The sequence below is a fragment of the Chlamydomonas reinhardtii genome, chromosome 5 (assembly GCF_000002595.2).
Source record: "Chlamydomonas reinhardtii strain CC-503 cw92 mt+ chromosome 5, whole genome shotgun sequence".
NCBI classification, from domain to species: Eukaryota; Viridiplantae; Chlorophyta; class Chlorophyceae; order Chlamydomonadales; family Chlamydomonadaceae; genus Chlamydomonas; species Chlamydomonas reinhardtii.
Window position 1 is genome coordinate 1714204 of NC_057008.1, and position 20774 is coordinate 1734977.

Here is a 20774-nt window from a genome sequence, read left to right on the forward strand (position 1 = left end):
TGAGGCGCTGCAGGAGGTGCAGGACCAGCTGCGTGAGCAGGTGAGATTGCCAGGGCAGGGCTGTGGCAGCCGTGGGCGTCCAGAACGAAGTGCATGCGCGTGGGGCTATTTGCGCTTGGAGGGCTTGGCATGCACAGCTACCCTAGCGGGTGGGTCGAGGACTCGAGGCGGCTGTGGCTGTGGCTGTGTGGGGGAGTCCCGGCAGCTGCCCGCTGGCGGTGCACACGAACTGCATCCCCCCTACCTGGCTACGCCTTCTCTTCACATAGTCATGAATGTTACCCCCCACTTCCTTAGCTAATCATGAATGCAACCCCCCGGTCAGGTCGGCGCGGTGATGGAGGGCCTGAAGGGCCGCGTGGAGGCGGCGCTGCAGCAGGTGGACGAGCAGCTGGCGGCCGCCGGGGCGTGCGTAGTAGCCGCCGCCCTACAGTTGCATGTGCTCCATGGATCAGCAAAAGCTTGGGAGCCAAAGATGACTCATGCCAACTGTACGTGCCCATTCATTCTAGTTGGATGGGTATGTCGTTTGTCCGTTATACCCTTGGCGCTGCACAGTGCACACCCACCTGTGAGAAGAGAAACTGTGTGGTCACAGCCGCCAGCTGCCCCGCCACTGCGCCCGAGTCGTATCGGGGGTCGGACAGGTAGCAGTTGTCCAGGTCCACACCCGTGTCGCCCGACTGCAGGCGGGCGTGGCGTGGTGGGCGGGCAGGTGGGGCAAGCGCGCGTGTGTGTGTCTGTGTGTGTGTGTGTGTGTGTGTGTGTGTGTGTGTGTGTGTGTGTGTAGTTGTGTAGTTGTGTGTGTATGTGCGGAAAGGTGGGCGTGTGTGTGTGTGTATGCAGGTGGACGCGATGGGGCACCAGCAACAGGTGAGGGCAGAGGAAGTAAGGAGGAACATGGAGCGGGACGACAGCCCAACAGCAGTGTTGCCATAACAACGCAAGCGGAAAGGACACACTCACCCCCAGGATCTCGCCGCTTCCGTCCAGCCCCGCCGCCCAGTAGGGCCGCCGCGCCGCTTCCGCGCCGCTGCTGCCGTCTCCCACAGGGTCGGCGTACTCGGCGGCTGTCAGCGAGCCGCTCTGGGTGAGGATGCTGGCGCGGGCGTTGCGGTGGGTGTGCGTCATGCGGGGTGACACCCAGCGCACCACCGGCTGAGAAGACAGCCAGTCTAGGGCGGCGGACAGATGCTGTGGGAGGAGCAAGAAAGGCGTTCAAGTCATATTAATACTACTCACGAGAATGGGGCAACTGCTAGGTACCGTACCGTGGCTCCTGTGACACCAAAATCGCCATGACGAATGTGCCTGCCTGCCCTTTTCCCTCTACGCACCTGCTCGCACACAAACACGCGCAGCCGAGCGCCGGCCACAGCCCCTCCGGCGTCGTCCTCGGACTGCTGTTCCACCACCATAGCCTGGCCGGCAAAACCCCGCACCGCCGACACCAGCGGCACACAGGTGCCCACGGGGGCTCCAGTCGCCGCCTCAAATGCAGCCGACATGGCCCCCGGCCAGTCGGCCTCCGCCGCCGCCACGGCCTCAGCCGTCACGGCGGACACCGGCAGTAGCTCCACAAGCAGCTCGTACTGCGGCGGCGGCACTGCGGCTGTAGCATCCGAAGCCGCCATCTGGCGGCGGCGTGCCGCATGCTCTGCGGCGCCCGCCAATGCAGCAGGCACGTCCCGCGCATCCGCCAGAGGCAGCTGCCGCATGCGCCGCAATAGCGCCCGCCGAGCCATCTCCAACGCGCTACTGCTGCTGCCGTCGTTGAGGCTATGGCCTGCGGCTGTAGCAACCAGGCGGCGGCTGCTACTCCCACTGCCACTCGCGGCGCCACTGCTACTGTGACCGCCGCTGCCCTCCTCGCTTGCGTCCACCGGCTGTAGCCGCACCTGCTTCACCTCGCCCCTGGTGCACTGCTGCAAGTCCGGCAGTGGCAGGTTTGTTTGCTGCTGCGGCGCCCGTGCTTGCTGCCCTTGAAGCTTCCCGGCCACGGTCGGTCCTTGCAGCCGCCGTCGGCTCACCAGCTCTGGGTCGATGCGGCCGCTGCCAGCGCCACTGCTCGCCTCGTGTGCAAGAAGCGGCGCGCACTCGGGCGCCAGGCGGTGTTCAGCGCCCAGCTCCACCTGCCACCCAGGCAATACGTACGAACATGAGATGCCGGGAGGTTTCAAGCATGCAAGCGGGAATCACGGCGTCTGCTTGGGTCTCCAGACATAAGCGCCGGGTAGGCAGCGCAGGGTCGACCGGTACAACTCAGGACAAGCCAAGTACGCCCATCAACCCAAGCCACCCCATCCGGCCCGCCCATCCAGCGCCGCCACGCACCCACCCACGAGCGCACCCACCCGCCGCCGCGCACCCACCATGACTGCGCCCGTGTCCCGCTGCACCGCCGCAGCCGCCTCCGGCAGCGCCGCCACCAGCAGCGAGGAGTCCGGCACGTACGACAGCACGGAGCCGCCCGCAGCCGACACAGCAGACACAAGCAGGCCGGCGGCGGGTGGCGAAGCGTCAGCGCCAGTGCTGCTACTGCCGCTGCTACTGCTACTGCCTCCCTCCGGTGAGTACTGCACCACGTACAGGCGGAGGAGGGGAGCCAGGCCCCAGGCCTCAGCAGAGCGGTAGGCCAGCGGATCCAGGCTGCTGATTGGGTCTGAGATCGAGGCGGAGCGGCTGGCGACGGTCGAGCTGTCGCCCGCGGCAGCTTGTGCAGCCTGGTGCGAGTCTGATGCGTGCTCACTGCGCGGCAGGCAAGGGGAGGATAGAGCACAGGGTGTGGCGAGAGAATCGATGCACGTTAAGGGTCGTCTAAGGAACCAACGAGAGGTTTACAAAGTTGGGCAAAGGCTGGGCTGGTCAGCTCAGGGGTGGGAAATAACTGGGAGCGGCTGGCGACAGGCCACGCTACCCTTGGTAACCGAGAGAGCCAGCAGTGGGGCCCCATCCCAGAGTTCTGTCAATGTATAGCTTCATGAGTATTTGACTTGTTTCTCACGCGATGTTGAAACCCACGCGGCGACTGGCCAAAAGTTGCATCGCACGGACGAATACACTCTAGCTCGCAAAGACCCGCCGCGCCAGGTTGAGTACATTCCATGATTTTACAGTGCTGATTTAACATTCTGGATCCCCTTATCGTCCACGAAACGGAGGCTTGCTGGGAGCTGCCAACTAGTGAGGGTCGGCCCGAGCCTCGTTACGCACTTGAACACAATCGAGCCAGTCCGTAGCCTGACGCTCGTTGCTGATGTTGGCAGAACCCAAGCCATGGGCAGCAGCAACACAAGAAGTGCGCAAGCGCGCAAATGTGGCATTTCTACACGCTTCGTAGAGTTTGCCTAGGGGAAGGCTTGAAGCCCCGTTAGCTAGATGTATGATTGACATGATTCACCACGGACACAGCGGCTGGCATGGGCAAGTAAAGCGAGTCAGTCAAGTTATGTTGCAGTCAGCCAGGGGTGCAGTCAGCCGTGTCCGTATTCTACTTGTAGAATACAAGAAGCTCTCAGGGCATTTTATAATGAGCTACGCTACACAACACACTTGATCTTTGTTGCTATTACAATATATTGCGTACGCGAGGGCTCTACCACCACTTGCGGTTGTTCCGATTGGCGTAACCAGGCGTACTGACCCCATGCGCCCATGTGGCCCATGAGGGCCGGGCGCCTGCTTAGTCCTTTCCAATCCTTCCCAACAGGTTACGAGCCCCGGCTTTGCAATCCCTTGGCATGGTATATACTGCTGGATGGTTTCTGTGAGTGTCATAGGATTTGCCCAAATTTACAAGCCCCCACGCAAGCCCCCACGTTCGTCCGCGCGCGTTCCCGCCCCGGCTCCGGCCCCGGCCCCGGCACGATCCTTCCTGGCGCGTGTACCAGCCGTGGGACTAAGCAGAATGGGTGGGAACTGAACGGTTCTGGGCATTGGTTTCTACATTGCTTACCGCTGGGGCTAGAGGGATTTACATTGCCCGCCTCTGGGGATCGCGGCATAATCTTGAAGTCCCTACCGTCCGGGCCCGAATGATCGTTCCAGTGCCCACATGGGCACTCATGCCCACCTCCCAAAACACTCGATTGACTGCCCCGGCACCAGCCCATCCATGTTCAAACGCATGAGGAGGCGGAGGCTTAGTTCGTCAGCTACCGTACGGTACTTACCCTAGCATGCTGAGCATGAGCATGAGCATTTACATGGGTTCGAGTCCATGTGGCCCCACTAACTCCTTTGAGTCCGGGGGCGCGTTAGGTAAATGCTGGAGGTCATAACATGAATGTGCACAATGGCTTTCAACAAATGGCCTCAGGCAACGCCCAATAGCCGCCCTCAACTCACCCATGCCCGCAACTCAATCGCACGTACGCTGCCAAATCAATTCCCGCTCCTCACTTAATGAACATCCGCGCGCGGTGCGTTTCCGGTCACATTGTATGTTCTTAAGTTTCACACACGCCCCAGCCAACTGCAAACACCATACCGTTGTGGTGGCTGCCGGCATGACTTGGTTTCCGGTCCTTGGCTACCCGCCAAGCAAGCTGTCCGCGTCAGTCCTGCCTCAGCATGAAAGATAGAGCTACCCAATGCAGCCATCCCTGCCCTTTGGGACCTCAATGAACACCACCAAGTGCGGCGTATACCATCATGTCGATGAAAGGAAGGCACGAATGCACGACCGCTCGCAGTAGACGGATTCTCACCGGCAGGTGTTACCCCGTACGTGTGCTGTCCTGCTTGGTCGGACAGTGCGGCAGTGGACGCCGCTCCTGCGACAGCCAGGTGGCCTGCCCAGCAACACAGCGCTCACATACGCAAATGACAACCTTCGACTCGCCGTGTGCACCAGTATGCTGCACTGGTCATGCATGTGGACCCGCGCACGCTGCAGTATGAATATTGATGCCTGGATATTTACAGCCGGGGCCCCAGTGTGATAACTAACCATAACGCCTCGCTCCATACGCAGCAGGAATGCAATGACATGCGCCTACAGTAACACGCGCGCCTAAACCAATATCGGGAGCAAGCAAGTGCCGAGCAGGCCTTGCCCCCCACCCCCACTTATTTTCCCCGCCCACCATCATCCATGTGTCCCCAGTGCCATTCCTGGTTGCCTTGCACGCCACCACCCTCACTGCTGCTGCCCTCACGCCTGGATCTTTGCAGGCGGAGGCGGGGCCGGGGACTTGGCGGCTCCAGCGTTGCGCTTCTTCTTGCCCGCCCCTTTGGGCCGCGGGCGGGGTGCGGCCTTCTTGGGGGCAGGCGGCAACCGTGCCGCAGGTGATGGAGGGTGAGGAGAGGGAGGGCTGGGAGACGGAGGCGGTGATGAAGTGGCCTGCACGCAGCACCAGCAGCAATACAGCGCGTTAGCCACCAGGGTCAGGCCGCAAACTGGGTTCATTCATTTGTGCAATAAGCGCATCCTTCGTGGTGGCGCTGCAATTCAACGCGCCATACATGTTCACCTGCCGCCTAGCCGACGCCACCATGTGCTACCATACAATCCTATGGACCTGCAGCCTCAGCACTCGCACATTGGGGCGCTCACACGCACCTGCTGCATGCCGCCGCCGCCGCTGTCGCCGCGGGTGCCGAGCTGCCCTTGGCGCACGTAGGCGGGGTTGAGCTCGGACGCCAGTGTGCCGCTGAAGTGCCCCACCACCGCCACCGCCCAGCGCTGGGGCAGCAGCGCGTCCGGACCCGACAGCAGGCGCGAGGGCAGCGAGTGCGCCGTCACGGTGATGGTGAGGGCGGCGCCAGGCGACGGGTGGGTGATGTACACACGTTCCACGTTGTTGACTCGGTCGGGGGCGGGCCGCACTGCGGCAGGTGGCAGCGGGTACATGGTGAGGCAAAGAACGAAATGCCCGCGGGATGGGCGAAGCGTGTGCAAAGTGTGCTCAGGTGTGTAAGCCATGCAAGCGCTTGCGTGTCACACATCCTCTATGGCACACGCTGCACGCACTCACGCGCTCCCTCGGGGTTGTTGCCCATCAGGCTTTGTGGCGGGCTGCCGTCGCGGCCCCCGCCCAGGCCCACAGTCAAGTCCAGGTCGTTAACCAGCTGGGTGGGGGAGTTGACGTCAGCCGGGTAGTCGTACCACGTCAGCACAATGGAGATGGGCCTGTTGATTGGGTGGTGGGAATACGGGTTTGGAATTCACTGGCTCACTTCCCGACAACACACAATAACAACGCAATATACCCTCTAACCACATGAATGTGTCAGTTCGTCTTACCCCTTGCCCGTGGCCGTGATCCCGGTGAGCGCCGCCTGCTGGCCGCTGGCGGTGAACTGGCCGCGGTCCGCCACCTGGAGCGAGAAGCCGGCGGGCGTGAGGCCGGGCAGCGGCAGCGTGTCCGGCAGGCTGAGGCGGCCCCAGCCCTGGTAGGCGTCGGGCGGGGGGCCCATGGGAATGCCAAGGGCCATAGCCAGGCCACCCTGTCGGCAGGAAGGCAGTTCCGCATGCACACAAAGAGCAGGACACGTCAGCGATGTCGGTACATATGCTCGCTCGCTGGTGCACCTACCCGTGGTGACTACTGGAACGTAATATTGCCACTACATGCGACTTCGGTGGCATGCCTAGATAGCACGTCAGCGGCTCTTCATTGCCCTCGGCCCGGCTGCCCACAAATGAACGCGTTACACCCCATGCCGCACCCCCGGGCTGTGGTTCACTCGTTTGGCCAGCTTTGGGTTCTGGAATGGACTGCCCCCAGCGACATCCCACCACTGCCGCAGCCACAGCACAGCACGCACCTGGAGGCTCTTTGCGCCGGCAATTAGCGCAGCCTGCATTAAACACGGGACAGCGAATGAGCCGAGCAATCCCAACTACTGATACCGTACCAGTGTATCACACGTGTCTTCTAGACTGATCTACCATGGCTTGTCCAATTGAACAACACGTGATGGTCCGCTGATCAAGCACAGCAATATGACACCGCACCTTGAGCAGCATGCCGCTGGGGGTGAAGGGCGCGGCTGCGGCGTCCGCCGGGGAGCCGGTGGGGTAGAAGCCGGTGCGCAGGTACTGACGCACCAGCGCTGTGTGGCCGGCGGCGTGCGGGGTGGCCATGGACGTGCCGCTCAGGTTGGCCTGGGCGGGTGAGCAAGCGCCGCCTGCACACGAAGATAACAACACAGTCATCACGGTGTGGTTGAGCCTGATAGTGGTTGAAGTGAGTTGTCAGGGGAAGAGGTTACTTGCTGTCTCACTCGGTCCCCTCCATCTCCCCCTCTGAGCTCCCTGCGTGTGTGCTGCCGAAGTCGTCCCTACCTGTGATGCCGCCCTTGGCGCCGGCGCTGGTGATGAGAACCCCCGGGGTGACGATGTCGGGTTTGATGCGGCCGTCCGCCATGGGTCCGTAGCTGGAGAAGAATGCCACGGTGTCGGAGCCAGCGTTTTTCTGCGCGGTTTTTTTTACATTTCGGTGTAAGTTTTGGAGTGCGTACTCGGCTTACGGTGACAAGGCGGCTCGCTGACGGGACCTGAACCAGCAGCCGCTGCGGCTCCAAGTTCACTTGACCGGAGGATGACAGACTACCCTGACTTTGACGACCATCGACCCCGCCTCAGCTGCATTCATGTGGAAATAAAGTGTGCAACCCCGACCCACATCATCATTGAACGCGCGTTCCAACCTCTTTTCCCTGCTGCAGTTCCTCCGTCCCATGCATCCCTTGCAGCAACTTACCACCGTGTTTGCCAGGCTCAACTCGACGCCGGCGCTGGCGTTGCCCAGCAGCCACTGGCCCAGGCCCTGTGTGTGTTGGCGAGTGCACGAGCGGCGCATGCATGTATGGTTTGAGATGCTCGAGTGCCAGTAGGTGCGCTTGTGGGGTTATGCACATCCAGAAAATGAAGCATTTGCAAGTTTTTGATTCTGTGTGAGGTCTGCCCGCTAGCGCACCTACCTGACTGATGACACTGGTCGCCATCTTTGCGGCATAATAGTTGGAGTTGGGGTAGACGGGGGCGGGCGGGCTGTCCATCATTTCCGGCACATTGTTCACGAAGATCACTGCTCCGCCTCCCGCCGCCCGCACATGGAGGACCTGCAATAGGCAGGAAGCGTGAGGATGGGGCACGGGCGGCGACCGAGGTTCATTGGCTGCGGGTGTGGTCACATGCCCACTTACGTTGTCACTAAACAGCCCGCCCTGCCCTGCCCTGCCCTGCCCGGAACTCCAGTCCCCACCCCGCCCTGGCCCACCTTTTGATAGAACCAGCACTCGCCGCGCACCGCCAGCACCACCGCCCCCCTGACCTCGGCCGCCGGGTTGGTCAGCGGCGTGCAGGCGTCGGGCGGGTCGGCCACCACTAGGGGAACCTGGGGGCGGGGAGGGCAGATACCTGAGGATAGCGAGGTCCGGGATGCGAAAGCCAGGCAGGGAGTACTTTACTACTCAATCCCCCCTTAACCGCGACCTAGGGAGGTGGGCAATCAGGGAGGCAGCAAGAGACAGGGATAAAGCCCCGCGCAAGTAAGAGCGTGTCATCAGCAACGGACGTCAGCACCGCTAGCTTCATCCAGCAAGTCGCAGGCACACGCGCCCGCACGCCCGCACACCCCAGTGCGCACCTGGGAGCCCAGGGGGATGATGTTGAGCAGCTGTGGCAGGTCGGGGTTCTCCATCGGGTACACCTGCAAGACGAGGGACGGGCCGGTACGAACGAGCGGACAGCGGGCATAGTAGTGATGGTTAGCATTGCTACTGGTACGCACTTACGGCTTGGTGGAGGGCTAGAGGCGGCTGACACGGTGGCCCGAGGAATAAGAGCCAGACTGGCTCGTTCAGCTAGGGGCATGGCTCACACGCACGTGAATGAACCATCCAACTAGCGCCAGGCCTTCGCCTGTGCTTCGCACATGCCACCACATCCTGCTGCTGCATTCAGTGCACGCCAGCACCCCTCCCGAATCGAGTTCGCTTACCGACAGCCGAAGTACCTCAGTCGGAGTCGAGCCGTCGGTGCCGGGGGTAGAGCCGCGGACCTGTCGCGAGCATGCCATGTACGGCGGGGCCACCAGGCGGGGCAGCGTGACCAACGTTCCCGAAGGAGCCCAGGAGCCCATTCCCGCGCCTTGCTTGCATGTTGCGATCGAACCGCCGCTTCACCTACTACGCACCCACCGCACAAACCCACTGCCTCCATTCGCCCAGTGACGCACCAGGCAGGCACGCGCCCTCCGCCGCCCACCCGGCCTATCTACCTCTAGGACCTGCGGCCCGATGCCCAGCTCGGCGGGCACGCGGTAGGTCGCACCCACAGCCACAATGTTCTTGGCGGTGGCGGGCGTGCCAATGCTGCCGCCCGGGGTCAGCGCGTCCGAGCCTGTGCGCAAACGTGCAACGCGTCTTAACTATACACAGGGAGAATGGGGTTCGCGTACGTGTGCATGTGTGTGTGTGTGTGTGCGCGCGTGCATTTGGAGAGTCAGTACTTCGCGAGCCTCCAGCAGTGCGGGCTGTACAACCTAACGCCCTGTTGGAGATGCACAGCTGTGAAACGTGGACCAGCAGCAGGTTGGGTAGCTAGCCTGCACAGTGTGCATGCATGCGTGCGTGCACGCACCGTTGTTGCCGGCGGCGATGAAGGCGATGGAGTCGGGGTTGCGCCACAGGAAGGCGTCGTAGGCTGTGGGCGCATATGCAGCAGGCCAGGCAGGGCAAGGCTGGGAATCGCACGCCAGGGGAGGTCACAAGGCGAGCGGGAGGCGGCGCACAGGCCTCACTGCAGGGCTGAGTGGCTGTGCGTACGTGCGTACGTGCATACGTGCACTGCTACCCAATGCTCACCAAGTTCGGACACACATCACCACGCGCGGGCGAACGACCACCCGTCTGCCACACAACCCCATCAGGCGCCCCAGCCCCATGACCGCCCCAGCCCCATCAAGCTAACGCCGCCGCCACAGGCCACCACCGCCAGCCTCATGTGTACGGTGTAGTTATCTAGATGCGGAGTGTGCAGCAGGGCAAAAGGACATGAAGTACACACGCGCATGCGTCCGTGCGTGTGTGTGTGTGTGCGTTTGCGTGCGTGCGCCTCACTCACCCTGTGCCGTCTCCTCGTAGATGTTGATGTCCGTGCCCCAGCTGTCAGAGGTGACGCGTGCGCCCACTTCATAGTGCAGCTGTGCGCGTGAGTGGGCGGAATTGGTTTGGGGGGCTACATTCATGATCATTTCAGAAATGAAGGCGTCGCCAGGAACAGTAGCATGGTAGACGCGTTGCTACCGATGGGGGATGGGGGACCGGGTTGGGGGCGGCCGCTCTTCTGGTGATGCACATGTGCCATATTGCAGGTGTCCTACGTACGTGCTGATGCCGGCACACGCACAGCAGCTCATGCTCCCATGGATCACCCAATGAACGTCTCCAGGTCTCCATGTCTCCACCCCACAGCACGCACCCTGAACCCCAGCACTGTGCCACGGGGCCTGCACCACCCACGCACCCAACCACCCACCCGCAGGTACACGTCATCCACCGGCTCCGGCGTCTGGAGCCCAGCCTAGCAGGAGGGCGGGAAGTGGGCATCGGGAAGTGGGCATCGAGAAGTGGGCATTAGGAAGTAGCATTAGGAAGTGAGCATACATTAGTAAGGGGCACGAACAGGATGTATGACGCGGTGGCTCGGGCATGCTGTGTGTCAAGCGATCGCCTGAGCCCACAAACCCCCTCATTAACTGGATCCCAGCCCGACAGTGCTTCAATCGATGCACAGACACGCCTGCGTCGAGCTGCCCTCTCTCCCTGTCACCCCACGAGCCCACCTCGGGGTCGCCTCTGACCAGGGGCAGCGAGATGTCCACAACACTCAGCTTGGCCCGCGGCGCGGCGCCGCTGCCCGCGTCCAGCACCGTGGGCCCGTAGGCCGCCGCCTCGCCCGCCGCGCCGCTCAGCACGGAGCCGTTGTAGCCGGGCGCCAGCTGCAGCGCCAGCAGGGCGCCAACCATGGAGCCCGCGGTGTGGGTGCCGTGCCCGGCGGTGCCCTGCGCCGGGTTGTCACCGTACACGCAGCCTGTGGTAGGAGGGTGAGGCAACGACATGGAAATAGGGGGCACTTGAGCTGAAGTCACTGCAACAGTGAGCTCACAGCTTGTTGGCTATGTATATGCATAGCTGGGCCTGCTGTGACCTATCGGACAGTACGCAAGCACTCATCCCGGCACGTCCCAAGCAACGCCGCGGACGCAAGAACGGAGCTCCGCCACGCTTGCCTCCCACTCCACTGCTTCCCGTCCTCAGCAGCAACCCTGCCCACTGCCTCCCGCACCCCGCCTACAATGGCACCCTGCTGCCCCCCGCCCTCACCACCCCCATTCTCTCCCGCCCTGATTACCCCACTTCCTACGGGTTCAGCCCCACGCACCCGCGGGCACCCTAGCTACCCGCCCCACGCACCCGCGGGCAGGTAGTACTGCACCAGCTTGCGGTGGTCAGAGGGCCGCCACACGCGGTCGTCGGGGCGCCACCACACCGTGCCATTGCCCTGTGCACCATTGCACACATGCACACGCACGGCAGCGAGCGGGTGATTCCAAGGGATTGCCCGCATTGAACGGCCCGTGTTCAGTGTCATTATCATGACGGGCAACGGTCTGGAGCGAGCCGCACGATCCGCACACGTCCGGCCGAAGTTGGCTGCATTACGGTAAGCGCGCATGCAGCCATGATGACCCCAGGACACGGTACCACGCACATTGGAGGAAGTCCAGGTCTCGGTGACGTTGACCAGCTGCCCTGCCACTGCGCCCGAGTCGTATCGGGGGTCGGACAGGTAGCAGTTGTCCAGGTCCACACCCGTGTCGCCCGACTGCAACCGGGCGTGGCGTGGTGGGCGGGCAGGTGGGGGAGGGGTGTGTGTGTATGTGTGTGTGTGTGAAAAGGTGTGTTTTGTGTGTGTGTGTGTGTGTGTGTTAAAAAACGAAACGAAAGCCCGCCCAATGACGCGATGTGTGTGTGTGTGTGTCTGTGTGTGTAGTTGTGTGTGTGTATGTGCGGAAAGGTGGGCGTGTGTGTGTATGCAGGTGGACGCGATGGGGCACCAGCAACAGGTGAGGGCAGAGGAAGTAAGGAGGAACGTGGAGCGGGACGACAGCCCAACAGGAGTGTTGCCATAACACCGAAAGCGTGGAAGCAAACGCTCACCCCCAGGATCTCGCCGGTTCCGTCCAGCCCCGCCGCCCAGTAGGGCCGCCGCGCCGCTTCCGCGCCGCTGCTGCCGTCTCCCACAGGGTCGGCGTACTCGGCGGCTGTCAGCGAGCCGCTCTGGGTGAGGATGCTGGCGCGGGCGTTGCGGTGGGTGTGAGTCATGCGGGGTGACACCCAGCGCACCACAGGCTGAGAAGACAGCCAGTCTAGGGCGGCGGACAGGTGCTGTGGGAGGAGCAAGAAAGCGTTTCAAGTCAAATTAATACTACTTACGAGGATAGGGCAACTGCTAGGTACCGTACCGTGGCTCCTGCGACAGAAATGTGTCGCCATGACGAATGTGCCTGCCTGCCCTTTTCCCTCTACGCACCTGCTCGCACACAAACACGCGCAGCCGCGCGCCGGCCACAGCCCCTCCGGCGTCGCCCTCGGACTGCTGTTCCACCACCATAGCCTGGCCGGCAAAACCCCGCACCGCCGACACCAGCGGCATACAGGTGCCCACGGGGGCTCCAGTCGCCGCCTCGAAGGCAGCCGACATGGCCCCCGGCCAGTCGGCCTCCGCCGCCGCCACGGCTTCAGCCGTCACGGCGGACACCGGCAATAGCTCCACAAGCAGCTCGTACTGCGGCGGCGGCACCGCGGCTGTAGCATCCGAAGCCGCCATCTGGCGGCGGCGTGCCGCATGCTCTGCGGCGCCCGCCAATGCAGCAGGCACCTCCCGCTCATCCGCCAGAGGCAGCTGCCGCATGCGCCGCAACAGCGCCCGCCGAGCCACCTCCTGCGCGCTACTGCTGCTGCCGTCGTTGAGGCTAGAGCCTGCGGCTGTAGCAACCAGGCGGCGGCTGGCACTGCCACTGCCACTCGCGGCGCCACTGCCGCTGCCCTCCTCGTTTTCGTCCACTGGCTGTAGCCGCACCTGCTTCACCTCGCCCTTGGTGCACTGTTGCAAGTCTGGTACAAGCACGGGGGAGTGCATGACTTCATTTGATTGCTGCTCATGCACCTGCTGCGGCTTGCGGCTGCCTGTCACGGTCTCGCCCAGCAGCCGCCGCTTCTGTTGCTGCAGCCAAGGGACAAGGCGGCTGCTGCTGCTGCTGCTGCTGCTCAGGCTGCTGCCGCCCTGCTGGATCTCGGCAGCGCTGGCCATCAGCAGCGGCGCACACTCGGGCGCCAGGCGGTGCTCAGAACCTAGCTCCACCTGTGTTGTGTGGCGTGCATGGAAGCAAGTTGGAGGCCTCGCTCGCGACGGATGGAAGTGAGGAGGTGAAGAGGCGAAGCGGTGAGTCAGGCATCACGTTTCATAAAGATTGGGGGATCTGGCCCCATCGTTACATGCCGGTGCACAACATGACAAGACACATGCACGTGGATTCTTGGAGGCAGCTTGGGGATGATTGCCCACGCACCGCCACGCACCCACGCACCCACCATGACAGCGCCCGTGTCCCGCTGCACCGCCGCGGCCGCCTCCGGCAGCGCCACCACCAGCAGCGAGGAGTCCGGCACGTACGACAGCACGGAGCCGCCCGCAGCTGACACAGCAGACACAAGCAGGCCGGCGGCGGGTGGCGAAGCGTCAGCGCCAGTGCTGCTACTACTGCCGCTGCTACTGCCACTGCCTCCCTCCGGTGAGTACTGCACCACGTACAGGCGGAGGAGGGGAGCCAGGCCCCAGGCCTCAGCAGAGCGGTAGGCCAGCGGATCCAGGCTGCTGGTTGGTTCTGAGATCGAGGCGGAGCGGCTGGCGACGGTCGAGCTGTCGCCCGCCGCGGCCCCGCCCTGCTGGCCCTGCTGCGCAGACGTGTCATGATTACTGCGCGGGCGGCGAGGGGACCGTGGAGGCCTAGTGGGTGCGGTTGTGAACTTAACATAGTAGAAGGATGGGTTAGAAACCCGTAAGGCGATGACTGGGCGCAGTGAACCCTGCGACGGAAGGCGAACAGGTTTGGGGGCTGCGGCTGGCGGCAGGCCACGCTGCGTGCTGCTACCGTGGCGCTTGGGCACTCGACAAAGCAAGCAGCGGGCCCCCGACAGCCATGGCATTCGGCACGCTCTTTGAGAAGATACGCTAAATCCCACGTGGCCGCAGGGCCTGGGTAAGAGCGCGGAACGCAAATGCTCTTCGTCTGTACATGGCCGGGCCGCCCTCTTGCAGCGTCAATTCAGACTGCCAGGAAAAACATTAGACTAAAGGATAAACGTATCGCTTGAAACTATGCGAAGAGCTTGTGCATAGCACGGACCCAAGAAGCTGACTACACTCAGCAATAGCAGTGCCCACCTGAACGAAATTGAGCCGGTTCGCAGCCTGACGTCTTGCGATTTAGCAAGACCCAACATCGCGAAGGGCAGCAGGAACAGGAGCAGCGTTCCTATGGAAACCGACATTTTTCGTCGCTCGCTCAGCTTGTGCTCAAGCGCGGGCGTGCCTTAAGGACAACTATGTTTCAATTGCTGTTCAAGTGGCAAATTAATATTCGACACAACTACTCCTGTGTCATGTGCCCCATAAATGCAAGTATGCTGCCTCACTTTGCTTTGTCCGTCAATTCAAGTTCGCATATGCAACATTACATCGATAGTACATATGCATGCAGGATGACTACGCATCGGTGGCCTGGCGCGTCACTGTGCGGACTAGTTGGATCCAGTAACCGAACATGTATGACTTTTACGAACCCGATGCAGCAGCCTGCAATCATAGCCGCGCTTAAATCTAAAGTCAGATTTTGACAATGCAAATGTGCCAGCGGACATGACAGGCCTTTGACGCTGGCTCGTAAACGGGCGGGCGCCAAGGAAGCGCCCCGAACCCTCTGTAGTCGCAGCATTTGTCGTATATCCCTGCGAGCCACAGGGTCGCGACTCCTGCGAGCGATTTTCGCCCTCGTCGCTTTCATGCGTGGTCCGGCTGCACGTTCGGAGTGCGGACGCCCACCTGAATTGATTACGTCGCGTTTAGCTGAGTGCGGCAGCTCTGTCGGCTGCCCCCGAAGGCCCCCGGCCCCCTTGTCCAGCGCCCCCCCCCTATCCAACCCTTTCACTTGCTGGCCAGGTGAATTGATGCTGCCCCGTACATGGCTGGTGCCTGGCGCCTGGCCGCATGCATGCAAAGCCGCAGCCATAGACTCGGAGCATATATATGGAGCATCCCCCCCACCCGCACACTGCACACACACTCACTCACTGTGCATGTCCGACATGTCCGTCCGCATGCCTATTAGTATATGGCGCTGTTTAAAACCATCGCCCCTCATGTACCCTTAATGCTCCGCTCCATATCTTCCTTGTCCTCCACCACCAAAGCAGCGGCATTTCGCGCTTCCATTCCGCTAGCCACCGCCGACCTGCTCACCCTGCCAGCGGGCAGCAGTAGCCACATGCGCTCACGTAGCTGCGGCCACCGCCGCTGCAAGCCGTCGCTCGTGTGGCCACCGCCTCTCAGGCCCCAGGCCCATGGGATCCCCTCCTTGCCGCCGCCGCCGCCTGCCGACCAAACCGATGACGACGTAGGTGACGCTGAGGTGCGGCGGCGGCCTTTGCAGCCGCTGCTGGCTGCTGCCGGCGGGCTCGGCTTATGTGCCGGGCTTGGCTGCTGCTGCTTTGAAGCCGCCGTGCGGTTGCTGCGGGTGCCGCCGTCGGAGGCGCCCTCATGGGCAAGGTGGTGTTGACACTGGCGGCAGCAGTGTTGTTGCTGCAGCTGACGTGAGCAGCGGCGGGTGGCGGCGTGGGACTTGGCGGTGCGGGGCTGCCGCTGTCGCCGCGGGTGCCGAGCTGCCCCTGGCGCACGTAGGCGGGGTTGAGCTCGGAGGCCAGTGTGCCGCTGAAGTGCCCCACCACCGCCACCGCCCAGCGCTGGGGCAACAGCGCGTCCGGACCCGACAGAAGCAGCGAGGGCAGGTCCGCCGCCGTCACGGTGATGGTGAGGGCGGCGCCGAGCGGCGGGTGCGTGGGTGATGTACACACGTTCCACCGTGTTCAGGCGATCGGGGGAGGGCGAGGCTGCGGAATGGGGAATTCGGGGCACAGACGTGTCGTGAACTATAGAATAACCCCAAAAACGCCGGCCCAACAGGGCCTATTACTTGCGAGTCATTCCAACCCCTGATCTAGGGAGAATGGGGTAGAGGTCGTATCACGACAAGAAGGAACGTGGGAGGCGGGAGGTGGAGTACGGTGGGATGAGGTGAGCAGTAGCTTGCAATGCTCAGGGTTCGCCCCTGCCCTGGTCCGCTGGTGGCTCTCCCAACTCGATTGATACGGTACACACTCGCACGGCAGGCCGTGGCGCCACTCACCCTCATCCTCATGGTTGTTGCCCAAGAAATGCGTCAGCGGCTGTAGCAACGGCTCCTGCTGCTGGCTGCTGCTGCCGCCGGTGCTGTTGCCGCTACTGCCAGTCGGGTTTGTGGATTTGGTGCCTCTGCCCTCGATTGCCGTCGTACCGTTGGCGGTTGTAGCAGCTGTAGCAGCCCCAGCTGTGACAGTAGCTGCCGGCAGCTCCAGCCGCACGACCAGGTCGAGGTCGTTGACCAGCTGGGTGGGGGCGTTCAGGTCCGCCGGGTAGTCGTGCCACGTGAGCACGATGGAGATGGGCCTGCACGTGTTGCAATGGGGATAAATAGTTTTTATGTATAGGTTTCGCGACAGGGCGCTTGTTGATGGTCGCTGTTAAACTGGTTGATGCGCCAGTGGGACCGTGCAAAGAGGTGTGCACAGAGGGAGTGCTTCGATAGAGGCAGCCACGTGAAAAGGCTTACCCGTCCCCCGTCGCCGTGATCCCGGTGAGCGCCGCCTGCTGGCCGCTGGCGGTGAACTGGCCGCGGTCCGCCACCTGGAGCGAGAAGCCGGCGGGCGTGAGGCCGGGCAGCGGCAGCGTGTTCGGCAGGCTGAGGCGGCCCCAGCCCTGGTAGGCATCGGGCGGGGGGCCCATGGGAGAGCCCTGGCCGAACGCGAGGCCGCCCTGCAGCAACAACAACAGAAGCAACACAAGCGGCAGGACGAGACGTCACGAGGCACGTCATCAGACACGTCATCAAGTGGATTCAACGCCCTACCGTGCTCAAGAAGGATGAGCGGCCCTGGTGCGATGCACGCCACGCCGTCCTAGACCAAGAGAAGAGCGAACCTGTGCACGCAGGCGTGTGTGGTGCTGCTGAGCCTCACTCACCTCCATTGATTTGGCGCCCGCGATGACCATGGCCTTGAGCAGCATGCCGCTGGGGGTGAAGGGCGCGGCTACGGCGTCCGCCGGGGAGCCGGTGGGGTAGAAGCCGGTGCGCAGGTACTGACGCACCAGCGCCGCGTGGCCGGCGGCCTGGGGGGGGGGGGGGCAAGAGCGAACACAATCAGGCTTTGCAGGCCGGTGATAAGAGACGGGCTTTGCGGGCAGGACCACACACAGACGAGAATATTATCGCTGGCCACCTTTCCACCTAATCCATTCGCTCCAAATGCATCTGTCCTTGCATCCCGCGTGTTAATCACATCACCTAAAATCCTGTGCAATCACCTGGGGTGTCGACATGGACGTTCCAGACAGCGGCCTGCTCGCAGAGCTGCAGCCTCCACCACTACCACCCGCGTCCCCCTCCATCTGCTCGCCGCTCCTCCCGCCACTGCCACTGCCGCTGCTGCTGCCGGCAGTAGCTGCCAGCCCGGCTGAGGCCACGGCTGCGGGAAAGGCGGAGGTGATGTCAACCCCCGGGGCCACGAGGTCGGGTTTGATGCGGCCGTCGGGCGTGGGGCCGTAGCTGGAGAAGAAGGGCACGTCGGACAACGACACGAGCAGCTGCAGGCAGGCAGGCGGGGAGGGTGTGTGTGTGTAGATACCAGCCCAAGCTAAACCAAATCCAATGCAAGAGACGGGGCCGTGTGCCATTGTGTGGAGGGGCAGAGGGCGCGTGCGTGTGCGCAATGGGGATTCTGGGGTCGCAGTACGCGGTAGGAGGCAGGTTTAGGCAGGTTTAGGGAGGTGCAGAGCAGGTCCAATGTCCAACGGCGCGGTGGAAAGACAAGAAAGCAGAGCACGGCAAGCAGGCAGCACCGGTACCAGTACCGGTACGCCTCCTGTCGGCATGGCCAAAGTGCAGTGTTACCACGGCAGTAGCACTGCCCTACTCCTGCCGGCGTGCCTAGGGCGGCCCTCCCCTCCCCCCCTGCACCAGCACACCCACACACACGCACACACACACGCACCAGCGCCATGCCTACGGTGGTGCGCACGGGGGCGTTGGGCCCGGTGGTACGTGTGACGTTGCCCATGAACCACTGTCCCAGCGCCTGTGAAGCACGTGAATAGCAGGCCGGTAGGTAGTGGCCGTACGAGTTGAGGGCGCTGTGTGCGTGTCCACCGCATGTGCAGCGAGCGGGTTGGCGGCATGCTGCCAGCTGCGGCCGTGTTGGAACCCGCGCTTCAAGCAACAGCACATTGGCAGGTGCACCGAAGGCGCACAGCAACATAGGTAGGCGCACAGCAACATAGGCAGGTGCACAGCAACATAGGCAGGCGCACGGCGGGCACACCTTGGTGACCATGGAGGTGGGCAGGTTGGCTGCGATGATGTTGGAGGAGGTAGGGGTACACGGGCGCCGGCACGGAGGTGAGCGGGCCCGGCAGGTTGTTGGCAACTACCAGGGCGATGCCGCCCGCAGCCACCGCCGCCAGAGCCTGCGGTTCGGTTGACATTTGTGGGTTGCAAGATGTCGCGAACTTACAAGTTCCCTCAATCTCCTCCTCTCGTGCTTTCCACATCTCTTCACATCCCTCCTGCCACAGCATACCACGCCACCACTTCCCTTACCCCCCACGCGCCGGTCCGCGCGCCCCTTCGCCCGCCTCACCCCCGACCCCCATGCCCGCCCCCCCCCCCCGCCGCGCACCTTCTGGTAGAAGAAGCACCCCCCGCGCAGCACCACCACCACCGCGCCCTTGACCTGGTCGCGCGGGTTGGCGAGGCCGGCGTCGGCGCAGGCGCTGCCAGGCTGAGCCACCAGCAGCGGCACCTGCAGGCAGCAGGGCGGAGGGCGAGGGAGCTGGAGACCGTCAGGCGTCCATTGGTTTGACATGTTTGGTGTTGAACTGGCTACCGTCGAGCACGGCCAGACCCTGCGCCTGCGCCTCACCGCCTGGTCCGATTGCAGGACGTCCTCAAGCAGGGGCAGCCCGTGCAGGTTCTGAGCCGGCCACAGCTGCGGACACAGGCAGGGAGAGACAGCGGGAGAGCAGGAGCGTCACAGGAAAACGGGTGAAACGTGGGCGAGGCAGAAGTGGGCGAGCGACACCTGAAGTGCGATCGTTCGTGTTCCATACCAGAGTCCACGATTGGCCTGAGCTCGCAGCAATCCCGAACCAGGAAACAGAGGCCGCATCCGCATCTGCGCCCGCACCCGCACTCCAGTGCCCGCACAGTACTCACCACAATCTTAAAGCTCTTTCGGCCCTGCGCATCCTCGCCGCTCGCGACCAGCGCCGGCACCCCCACCTGCACAGCCGCGCCCGCCACCTCCGCGGCGGCGGCGGCGGCGGCAGCAAGACGCCGCCCGCCCGCCCCCCCGCTGACACTGCTGCTGCTGCTGCTGCTGCTGCTGCTGCTGCTGCTGCTGCTGCTGCTGCTGCTGTTGGCAGACGCACCAGCAGCTGGCGTCGCGCCCCCGGCGCCGCCGCTGGGCGCCTGCACGGTGGCCCCCGCCCCCGGGACAAAAGTGCCAAACATCGAACGCGTGATACTGTGGTATGCCGTGGTGTAGTGTTACCTCCCCCGCCGTGCCCCGGCCCCCTGCGTACCCAGGTGTTGCTTCAAGCCGGCCGCATGGATGAAGCCCGCAAGTACCCTCAGTGTGTCCGTGCCCACCTGTACGTCCCACGTTGGAGGGTCACCGGTCGCTCATTTCAGAGGGTTTCTTGTCACATGTCCCCGTGCATATAAGTGTGTCAAAAAGCGGACGCCAAATTTGCTGGATGTGCAAGTCACCGTGGAGGTGATGCGCTGCCACGGTCGCGCCAATTATGCGACCGTGGCAGCGCGGGCGCGGCTCTCTCAAACCCTGGCGCCCGACACTACGGGTGCCAAACACACATACGCATACGCACTTGAGCTGCGAAAACATAAGGTCTCTATGGAGGATGGCTGCCAGGGTGTGCGGATACGTGGAGGAGGACGGGGGCTATGGACCCCGCCCTTCCCGTCCGCGCCTTCCCCTTCCGGCTCCCCATCCACAAGAAGTTTCCAACCGATTATATGTATTGGTATCACACTTATTTACGCTACGTGTGCATACCTGACTTGTACCCGTCATCATCGTGCCACCGCGTAGCACGGTGCGCGTGCCAGGGCTCTCCAGCCGGCCGCACCACGTTGCCCATTGAAGTTAAGGTGTAGCACATAGCTTTTATATTGCTTAGGCGCCAAGGCTCGTCGGCTAGAAGTGGAAGGAGCGGAGTTGATGAGCCTGAGCGTATTGGCGAGCTGTGAGTTGTCAGCATCAATAAACATGGTTAGAATGGTCAGTGAAATTTTTGCGTAGGCGTTAGCTGACGGTTTCGGGAATGGCCCCCGATGGGCACCATTCGGACAAAGTTCTCAGAAAGGAGC

General features: G+C 62.9%; 3 protein-coding genes across 3 annotated transcripts; all 3 read right to left on the minus strand.

The window, feature by feature from the left end:
- Positions 1-428: 428 nt before the first annotated feature.
- CHLRE_05g242860v5 (uncharacterized protein) lies at positions 429-3534 on the minus strand. Its single transcript, XM_043062438.1, has 5 exons — positions 3214-3534; positions 2373-2748; positions 1338-2132; positions 967-1194; positions 429-683 (listed from the first exon to the last, which is right to left on the minus strand). Exons 1-5 carry the CDS (start codon positions 3276-3278, stop codon positions 537-539), a joined length of 1611 nt encoding a protein of 536 aa, XP_042924714.1. The 5' UTR covers positions 3279-3534; the 3' UTR covers positions 429-536.
- Positions 3535-3780: 246 nt separating this feature from the next.
- Positions 3781-15014, minus strand: CHLRE_05g242750v5 (uncharacterized protein). The gene is made up of 23 exons (XM_043062432.1): positions 14462-15014; positions 13609-13993; positions 12548-13378; positions 12175-12402; positions 11726-11839; positions 11428-11515; positions 10797-11044; positions 10490-10534; positions 10076-10154; positions 9593-9655; positions 9231-9352; positions 8952-9011; positions 8598-8660; positions 8229-8345; positions 7930-8070; positions 7710-7775; positions 7292-7421; positions 6962-7134; positions 6772-6804; positions 6248-6450; positions 5979-6133; positions 5564-5829; positions 3781-5344 (listed from the first exon to the last, which is right to left on the minus strand). The coding sequence occupies exons 1-23, from the start codon at positions 14566-14568 to the stop codon at positions 5156-5158; spliced, it is 3906 nt and encodes a 1301-aa protein (XP_042924715.1). The 5' UTR covers positions 14569-15014; the 3' UTR covers positions 3781-5155.
- A 194-nt stretch (positions 15015-15208) lies between these two features.
- Positions 15209-20655, minus strand: CHLRE_05g242700v5 (uncharacterized protein). The gene is made up of 12 exons (XM_043062431.1): positions 20461-20655; positions 19599-20033; positions 19306-19371; positions 19063-19185; positions 18793-18850; positions 18706-18734; positions 18379-18462; positions 17693-17971; positions 17351-17497; positions 16941-17143; positions 16479-16777; positions 15209-16182 (listed from the first exon to the last, which is right to left on the minus strand). The coding sequence occupies exons 2-12, from the start codon at positions 19893-19895 to the stop codon at positions 15434-15436; spliced, it is 2334 nt and encodes a 777-aa protein (XP_042924716.1). The 5' UTR covers positions 19896-20033; positions 20461-20655; the 3' UTR covers positions 15209-15433.
- Between the last annotated feature and the right edge of the window lie 119 nt (positions 20656-20774).

Coding starts and splice junctions, on each gene's coding strand:
- CHLRE_05g242860v5 (XM_043062438.1), bottom strand. CDS start 3,278: ATGGCTTGGGTTCTGCCAACATCAGCAACGAGCGTCAGGCTACGGACT. Junction 2,749..3,213: donor ACTGGCTCGATTGTGTTCAA/GTGCGTAACGAG, acceptor CCTGCCGCGCAG/TGAGCACGCATCAGACTCGC. Junction 1,195..1,337: donor GCGTGTTTGTGTGCGAGCAG/GTGCGTAGAGGG, acceptor CTCCTCCCACAG/CATCTGTCCGCCGCCCTAGA.
- CHLRE_05g242700v5 (XM_043062431.1), bottom strand. CDS start 19,895: ATGTTTGGCACTTTTGTCCCGGGGGCGGGGGCCACCGTGCAGGCGCCC. Junction 17,972..18,378: donor CCACCGTAGGCATGGCGCTG/GTGCGTGTGTGT, acceptor GCCTGCCTGCAG/CTGCTCGTGTCGTTGTCCGA. Junction 16,778..16,940: donor ATCACGGCGACGGGGGACGG/GTAAGCCTTTTC, acceptor CAACACGTGCAG/GCCCATCTCCATCGTGCTCA.
- CHLRE_05g242750v5 (XM_043062432.1), bottom strand. CDS start 14,568: ATGTCGGTTTCCATAGGAACGCTGCTCCTGTTCCTGCTGCCCTTCGCG. Junction 8,661..8,951: donor CTGAGGTACTTCGGCTGTCG/GTAAGCGAACTC, acceptor CTCGTCTTGCAG/GTGTACCCGATGGAGAACCC. Junction 7,776..7,929: donor CGACCAGTGTCATCAGTCAG/GTAGGTGCGCTA, acceptor CAACACACACAG/GGCCTGGGCCAGTGGCTGCT.